The sequence below is a fragment of the Tachysurus vachellii genome, chromosome 26 (genome assembly GCF_030014155.1).
Source record: "Tachysurus vachellii isolate PV-2020 chromosome 26, HZAU_Pvac_v1, whole genome shotgun sequence".
In the NCBI taxonomy this organism is placed as follows: domain Eukaryota; kingdom Metazoa; phylum Chordata; class Actinopteri; order Siluriformes; family Bagridae; genus Tachysurus; species Tachysurus vachellii.
The window spans coordinates 2606338-2615536 of record NC_083485.1 but is presented as its reverse complement, the minus strand read 5'-3'; the positions used below and the strand labels follow the sequence as shown (position 1 = coordinate 2615536).

Here is a 9199-nt window from a genome sequence, read left to right as displayed (position 1 = left end):
TTGGACAGGAATTGAAGTAAAGCTAAATTTGTAAAACGGCTTTATGCATGAGGTATTTAGAAAAACTCACAAAACACTTAATTTCTAGCTTTTTGCTATACACCATTGTGTATTGAGAAAAAGTATGTCGTGTGTGTAGGTGATGGATGACACTAGGGTGAGCTCCATGTCCGAGTGGCTAAATTCTGATATTTTCATCATATTTGTGGTTTTCCTGCTGCTCACAATTATTGCCATCGTTGCTGTCTGTTGCATCTTAAGACGTCGTCATACACACGAGTACCGTCTCACACACATACACACATTTACACATACACATGCCAACCTGACACACACTCACTTGATTGCCGCTTGTTTTTCTCTCATGTTCTATCTCTCAGGAAAATGGCAGAAGTTGAGATCATTCCACCTGCCAATTCAAGTCCAAACAATAATCCTAGATTCACCTTGAGGATCCTAACAGAACAGAAACATGCCTCAGAGATCATTCACATGTTAACAGGACAAATTCGCTCTATAGATGCTGTGTGCACCACTGACCCTGGTGTCTCTGATGTACATGCTGAGGTTATCGAGATTTCTCACGATCAGTCTCAGATACACACTTTGGCTTCGCGTTACACCGAAACAGACAGCACACTCCACACTGCACAGCAGGCCACCTCTCTTAACTTGCAAACTACCACTGTTATTATACATCCTGTGCCTGATACAGTTAGCTTAACTGGGGTTACTGATGAGGATGATAGTTATGATGAATGTACCGATGAAACTCAGCTGTAATATACAGCTTTATCATAAGAGACTTCATACAAAGCAATGAACGTAAATGTTGTACTGTTAAAATGTTTTTTCTTTGTCTTGTGTTTTGTGTACAGAAAACAGTTTTATTTATGGAGGGTTTTATTTAAATTTACCAGAAGGAGTTTTCAATGTCAGCATTTTGTTGCAGTCAGTAAGTATTACAACAAAGTATAGTCAACAGCGGGATTTCACTTAAAATAATTTATGTTCAGGTGATGTATTGAGGCTTGTTATTGTTTCCACCCTGAAATTAATACCATAAAAAAAATTAATTTACTGATGAAAAGTCATTATTTTATCCTATTTAACTAAATGTTGTGGAATCTCTATGAAGCAGTGTAGTGATCATTTGTCAAATGAAATCAAATAAATGAATCAAACTTAACTCCAAAATAATCACCAAGATACACCATGGTTTGTGGTTTACGCAGTTAAAGGATTGAGTCCAAGCCAGATGACATGTTTGGTGAGCTTTATTAAAGGATTTGCAGGCAAACAAACAATTTTGCATCTCCTGCTCCTTGTGCCCAACTGGCTTGACAAAACTGGTTTAAAAAAAAACAAAAACAAAAAAAAAACATAGGCCCACCCAGGTGCATTCTGGGCTGACACAACTAAACCCTTTTTATCCCCTAGGTGCACATGGCCTAACCCAATAGAAAAGAAATACTAACCAATCAAATTAGAAGAATAATAAGAAAAGTAAACATATTCTAATTAACATAAATGAACAAAAAAGACAAAAAAATAAACTACTTAACAAATAAACTAAATTTTAACATTACACAAACAAAAATAAACAAATAGCTCATACAAGCAGTTTAGTTTTTTCCTTTCTATCTTCAAGCAAGTTTCTAAAAATACAACTAAGAAAAAATAAATTTAAAACAGACACATACTGAAACATACTGACTGAAGTTTTATTTCTTAAACACTAGTATAAAGTACTTAATGGTATACATAGTAATGGTTCATATACTGTAGCACTGGCTTTCTTTTCCTTTTTGTAGCCCTTGCCATCCTCATTGTGTTTGCTTTTAGATGCCCATCTAATCAGCAGTCACACAGAGATTATAATAAAAAACACTGCAAGTATTCTGACCATTTGTCTTTGGTCACAGTGGCACAAAACAAGTGAGCATTTCAAGTTATAATGGATGATAAAACTATAAACCCCTGTTAAAACTATAGACTTGTTTTTTTAGGTTTTTTATAGATTAAACTATAGACTAAAAATTAATTTTGTCTATTTTCATTGAACTATGTTCGGACCACTATATATTTGCGTTTTGGATCCTCCAGGGTCAGTTGGACCCGGCCACATTTAGTGGGGCAATAGGTCACACATTTCCAGCGCAATGAACATACATACAGGCACAAAAATTCACACATAAAATGTCCACTAACACATGCACCCAAAACACACACTCACATGCACACACACAAATAGGGCATTGCATTTCATTAGGCCTCCAGGAAAAAAAAAGCTACATATTTGTAAATATTTCACACTTTTGATATGCCTTTGCCTAGCAGAGGGCAAAATATGATCTACCGAAATGATGCTACACACACGCACACACAAATGTACCAAATGTAAGGCTGATCACACAGAATGGTGATAATTGTATAATTTTTGATTTATAAGCATTCAAGTCAATTTGACCTGGAAAAAAACAGGTTTTATTATTTGCTGACATTAAAAATAGTCAAAATGGTTTCAAAACAATCTCCTGGCTTTGAAATATACCAGCCTGTAATTGCGCATCAACTTTCGTGCCTCTGTAGTAAAAATAATTCAAAATTTCTGTTTTTTTTTTTTTACTAAAAAATGAGGCATGTTTGTATATAAATAAGGTTTATTATACCAAATATTATTATTTTTTTTTGCAAAATATATGTTAATATGTTGGAAACAATTTAGACTAATAAAAGGCTATCATATATACTTCATTTTTTATAAGCAGTCAAAACAGACAAGGTCAAGTTGACTCGGTGCTCCTAATTTGCATAGGAATTCAGGTAAGGAAAACAGGAGGGTTAATGTAAACATTAAGGATACACATATCCACATGAACCTTTCTCAGTTTATAGATTGAGATAATGCTATTAAATTATGCAATGTAGAAGATATGTCAATATGTGGTGCAACTTGCATAACATCAAACCACTGGAGTGCAAAATAATACAATAAATGCATTTCTGATGCTGTTCTACATATAAGATATACTCTTAACTTTTAGGAAATACTGTATAACAAATTAAAAACCCAATCATAAAAATGTATATCAAACATCTTAATGTCTATACAATTAAAATTGGGAGGATCAATCCAGACTCAATTCATCCACTAAGTGAGGCTCTTTCTCCTTAAGGACTTTATAGGCTTCTGCTTTCACAACTCTTCCTCCTGCATTGAGACAACTGTACAGGAGCCTCATTTGCTCACATGATGTTGATGCTGCATGAATTTTATTGTACTTTTCATCAGTAATCATCATCTTGCTTTTTAAACAGTCTGCTATCTCCATTACCGAAGAAACTCTCTGAATGAGCTGGTCCATGTGTCGATCCATAAAGTCAGCACCTAAAATGCAAATGTAAAGGTTACACATTTTAATAATGTACACAATATTTATATATTTTTTTTTGTGTTTTTAGAAATGTTCCATGTTACATTTGCAGGACAATTTAATGTGTAAGACAGCTGAGTGTCCTAATTACAGTGGGAAACTAAAAACTAAAATTTACATGCAGCCTTACCTGTGGTATCTGATGTGGGTGTGGGTGTGGCTGCATCTGTACCTGTTTTGGCAAGTGAGATAATAAGACTTTAACAATACCTAATTAATGCACACCTAGAGCAAAAATAAAGTATTTAGTAACTGTGAAACCACTTGACTTGACTGCCATTGATACCTTATATACACACTAACAAGCCAGAAACCAACATTTAATCAACCATTTTTTTATTCAGTTACTCACTCAAAACTGATTACACTTAGGTCCTGTTTACTCTTGATTTCACAAAAATCCAAAATAACAGCAAATAATTACCCTCATCATGAATTCTTTTATCCTTGAAATAGCCCAATATTCCTAATTACCCATATTTTATATATCCTGGTAGTTTCTTTATATATGTGGTAATATAAAAACATTTGCTTACCTGCAAGCAAGACCAAACGGGGCTCCCAAACTTCCTGGTTATTTTTATCCAAAAGACCTACAGTGACTTTATCAACCTCAGTTTTACATAACATCTCAAATGTAGGATGATAGTTTGGGCCATAGTCACAATCAAACTTCTCAATCTAAGGAAATAGGTAACGCAGAGTTTATTTCAGAATGAATATTAACCAAGGTCAACTATGATTCATATAACTATGAGCTGTACCCTACCGTGGGTTGTAAGACATATTCATGGTCAGTATCTTTACAACATGGCCTGTATTTTTTGCCAGAAGTCAGTTTACATTTGGAGCTTGTCTCAATGTATGTCATGCTCCTATGCTGTTTGTGCACCTTCAAGGGAAACCAAATGAAATAGTGTTCACTTTAAAAGCTAAAATCTAGAAATAGATTTTTAGAAAAACAGCAGTACATATTTTAGTCACTTCCCATGATGACCAAATCATGTAATAAAATAAATATTTAACACTACTTATTAAAGCTGATTACCTCTTCAACTGGCACATTGCCTGGCAAAAGATGTATATGCAGTTTACTCATCCCGGAATCTCCATATTTTTTTTTATAGAACAAAATCACTTGGGCTTTGACGGGATATTTTAGGGAGATATATTTCAAGAGGCCGTATAAGGAGAGACCTTGAATGTCTATGATGACATGTGTGTTTGTTACTTTTAGTGGCTGAATAAGTTCCACATTACCACCAGTCACATGTGCTGCATTCAATTTAACCTCATCTGTACCTGTAACATATAAAGAAACAGAACCAGGCATGATAGATAATAATGACAACATGATTTGGATAATATTTTACCCCAGTAGTTTACAAATAAATTTTCTACAATGGAGGATCTGGTATACTAGATTTATTATTGTATGCACTTAATTTCATAATTACAGTTGAGTTACTTTCAATGTGCAAATTTGTAATCAGACCTCAGATGCTACTGATAACCAAACTATTTAGAAAGCGCTATTTAGAGAGTTACACATACAGGACAGAGTTTGCCACTCTCTGACAGTTTGATGTAATTACAATACTGTATGTCCACACTGAGGGTTTTTGTTTGTTTGTTTGTTTGTTGAAGATAGCATCATATTCTGAGACAGTGCTTACCTAAACGACCAAATATTTTAAAGGCCAAAGCTTTATCTTTCAACAGTCCAGGAAAGGCAAATTTTTCTAATAAATACTTAGATATTTTTTCCTTCATTTGTCAAATCTAAAAAGCTATGGTATAATAACATAGTTTATATCTCACATATAATCATTCTCATGAACTGACTTTACAGCAGTAAAAATATTAGTTATGAAATATTAGTTTGGATGTAATTGATCTTTTTCGCCTGACAGTGGACTGTGAGGAATAGTAAAAATCCATCATTTTGCTATGAATATAGTTCTGCATCCAGGTATTATTAAGACACTGTGTAATTTTACCTTTATGTTTTTGATTACAAACCAATCTATGTACAGTGTCTACTGTTCTTTATCATTTCAAATTGTCATTCAAAGTAACATTTAATACATCACTGCAAAATGTCATACAGTATTCACAAACAATTAATGTTTATAAAAATCTTTCATATTTTTCCATAAATTTATAAAAGATATCTATGAGTCTACTTACAGATCTCACAATGTGGTAGATGCAGATGACGGATAGAGCCTTCATGGCAGGCGATACTGTACAAAGGTCCTGCAGGCTGCAGTTGTCCTAGTCCATCCAAGTAACTGCTGTCCCAGGACACTATTCTGTACAGCACTTCCCCTTTCCCATCCATCTCAAACACAAGATTGGTCAATTTGCACATAAACTGACCAGCATGATGGCAGAGGAACCTCAAAATAATAGGAAAATAATAGGAAAATAATAGGAATAAGATGTCCTGCTATAATATTGTCAGCAATCAATAGTTTGTTTTAGGGGTGGACAAAAAACATTTCCTCTCAGAATAGTGAAGCCTGCTATGCCACCAGGTACAATACTGCTACTGGTATGTTTTGCAAGCATGTATGGGTATGAGGTCCAAACATTTTGAATTGTACCGCAGCAGGCAGTGGATTCGATTTTCAATATACATACAAATAACCTCTTTTTGCTTTGCAGTAATGACTAGTGTTTTATTGCGGGCACTATAAATAAAATCCTAAAAGCTTGGACATGAAATTGATTTCTTCTGAATGACTTACTACCCTTGGAAATAAAGAGGCATGTTACCTATATTCATCTTTGTTCTTATTCCCAGCATAGTTTTCAACTAGTTCTGGAATGAAGACCTGTGTAAAAAAAGAAGAAATGAAGTCTGTGAAAAAAGAAGTAGACCACGTGTGGATAGTCTCACATATTATGCACACAAGCATGCATGCACTCATATATATATATATATATATATATATATATATATATATATATATATATATATATATATAAATATATATTCTGAAATCAACATCTTCAGAGATTTTCTATGGTTTTTAAGCTAGGTGACGGTGTTGGCCACTGTAGAATCGTCTAGGACCTGCAACTAAACCTTTGGTGGAATGTGAGGTATGGATATGATTATTGTCCTGTTGGAAGAACCAGTGGCGCCCAAGCTTCAGCTTCCTCACAGACAGCATGAGGTGTCTTCTAGGATTTCCTGATACTTCAAAAAATGAATCAATTTTGCCTTCTACAATCTCCAGAGCATTACAGAGTCAGCACCATGCTTGACTATAGGCAGAGTGTTCTTTTTATCATCCGCTTAATTCTTCTTCCTTCAGCATATCACTGATCCATCAGGCCAAAAAGTTCTAGTTTTTGCCACAGAACAGAATCCCAAAATGTCTAGGACTGGTTCTGGTTCTTAGAAATCTGGTGACATAGTGTAAACAATGTTCCTTTACTTCTGAACTTCCAAACTATGTCTCTAGATCTATGTCTCAGAGACGCTTCCAAAAGTGTCAGTGTGTATCCTATTCTTGAAGATGTTTGCTGCAGTGTACACTAAACTATGCTCATGATGCTCAGATATCTACGTCTATGTGATATCTATATCACAGTCTAATCTATTTAATCTGATCAATAAATATATTATTTATTCAGCATCAAGACACTATCACTATCAGAAAAAGGGGTTAATACTTGAGGTTCCTTACACATTCACTCTGTGAAGTTATCGAAAACAGTGTGAAACTTTTATGCACGATGCCAAATGTAAATTGTTTCAAGTACAAAATGTGGAAAGTAACTTTCTCTGGTTAAAACTTTTGAGTGAGGAGGAACAGGAGGAGCACTGCCATAGTCCTACAAAATGGCATTCAGCAGGCTACTTTATAGAACGGGGCACAGAAGCCTTTATCATCACCACACATACATTACAGCACAGTGGAATTCTTTTCCTCACATACCCCAAATAACGAGGTTGGGGTCAGAGTGCAGGGGCAGCTATGATACAGCGCCCCTGGAGCAGGGAGGGTTGAGGGCCTTGCTCAAGAGCCCAGCAGTGGCAGCTTGGCTGTGCTGGGCCTTGAACCCCGATCAACAACCCAAAGTTGTTGTTTATGTTATGTGTTTATGTTTATACTTATATAAAGTGTTATTTGAGTGACAAGTGATTTAAGTATTAAGTACAAAAAAATGAGCCTTTACCTGAATTCCTAAATCTCCTGTGTAAAACAACAGAGGAAACATTTTAGAAAAAACACAAGGAGAAAAATCTGTGTATACAAATAAAAATGCCTCAGAGTTAAATCTCAAATTAAACTGACCTCTGACTAATTGTTCCATTGAATAGGATTGTTCATTAAGTGTCATTCAGCTACTTACTGTAGCTCTCAGTATGTGTATGTATGTCAGATTTCTGTGCCTGCAAAACTACTGTTCTGTCTGTAATCGCAGTCTGTTGTGTTCACTACACTATAATCATGATGTTCATACAGTATATCTATATGGTTTAATGTATTCCAACTGTACAAAATCTATATTATTCATGCATTATCAAGACATCACTAGCGTAGAAAAGGGGTTTATACTCACCACTTATTTCAGTCTGTGAAAGTAAATAAAACTGTGAAGATTTTATGAAATTTGTTTTATACCTATATGTAGATTCTGTGAAACAAACATATATAAGTTTATAAAACATCATCCTTTACCATTTGTGTGATGTTGAGTTATCTACTTACCTTTGAAAAAAGGTCTGTGTAAAGCAACAGAGAGAAAAGTAAGGTTAGATAAAATACAGTGAGAAAAACCTATGATTTACAGTCATAATAGGTGTTTAAGGTTATAGGTTAGGAAAATAAGTGACTGTGTCGGTCTGGAAAATTATTGTGTTGGCCTGAGTGGTTGCTGGTGGCAGTTGTGCAGTCAGTGGACCTGGACACAGGGAAAGACGAATCTGGGCAAGGCAGTCTCAGGGAGTGTCATTGCCATCTGAGAGTAAAAGTGACAAAACGCTCCGCAAGTAGGGAGCCAAAGCATGTTCAATCCATTGTAGTCTGCATGCACATTTACTCTCTGAGTGTTCTCCACAATTGTAGAGGCCCATGACATCAGCAATTGGCCACCAGACATTTGTAGTCGAGCGTCCCCTTGTAGTCGAGCGTTTCCTTTTTGTGTGTAGATCTCTGGGCTGCAGTCACAACACCCACCTTAGCTATGAGCCAGCTGTAGTTCTGGGTTTGGTCATTGCACTCCACAGGAGTGGCCGTCAGCAGGGCCGTCAGCTTTGCCCTGCTGAGCCCCCACCCAGGGTTCCAACAAGAAACGAGAAGTCCTGAGGTCTTTGATGGCCCATTTAATGGCTAGGTTTCTTTCCTGACAGCAGCATAGCGGTTTTTGGAGAGAGTCAGCTCCCTACTGTTATACAGGACTGGGTTCTCTATACTGCTAATGTCTTGAGACAATGTGGCACCAAGCCCTGTTTCAGAGGTGTCTGTTTGAACAAATGGAATTTGGTGGAATTTTTTTATGGTTTGCACAAAACCATCAACCTTGTTAGGACCCTCTTTAAATCATGGATTGCCTCCTTTCTCTCTTCATTCTACTGCACCTAGTCTGTTTGGCCTTTCTTAGCTAGGTCTGAGAGGGGAAGCTTGGGAGGTGAAATTTGGGTCAAAGCATCTCTGTAGTGCCTGGCTAGTTTTTGGAAGATAGACCAGGTATTGCCCCTCAGTCCAGGTGGAACTTACTCAGGTTGGTCATCAGACCGGGCT

At 36.0% G+C, this 9199-nt stretch overlaps 1 protein-coding gene across 1 annotated transcript; it reads right to left on the bottom strand.

Moving 5' to 3' along the window:
- Positions 1 to 1261: 1261 nt before the first annotated feature.
- On the bottom strand, positions 1262 to 8235 carry LOC132841214 (uncharacterized). The gene is made up of 10 exons (XM_060863491.1): positions 8168 to 8235; positions 8019 to 8093; positions 7632 to 7648; positions 6219 to 6277; positions 5628 to 5839; positions 4486 to 4739; positions 4207 to 4329; positions 3974 to 4118; positions 3568 to 3609; positions 1262 to 3391 (listed from the first exon to the last, which is right to left on the bottom strand). The coding sequence occupies exons 5-10, from the start codon at positions 5809 to 5811 to the stop codon at positions 3132 to 3134; spliced, it is 1008 nt and encodes a 335-aa protein (XP_060719474.1). The 5' UTR covers positions 5812 to 5839; positions 6219 to 6277; positions 7632 to 7648; positions 8019 to 8093; positions 8168 to 8235; the 3' UTR covers positions 1262 to 3131.
- Positions 8236 to 9199: the final 964 nt, after the last annotated feature.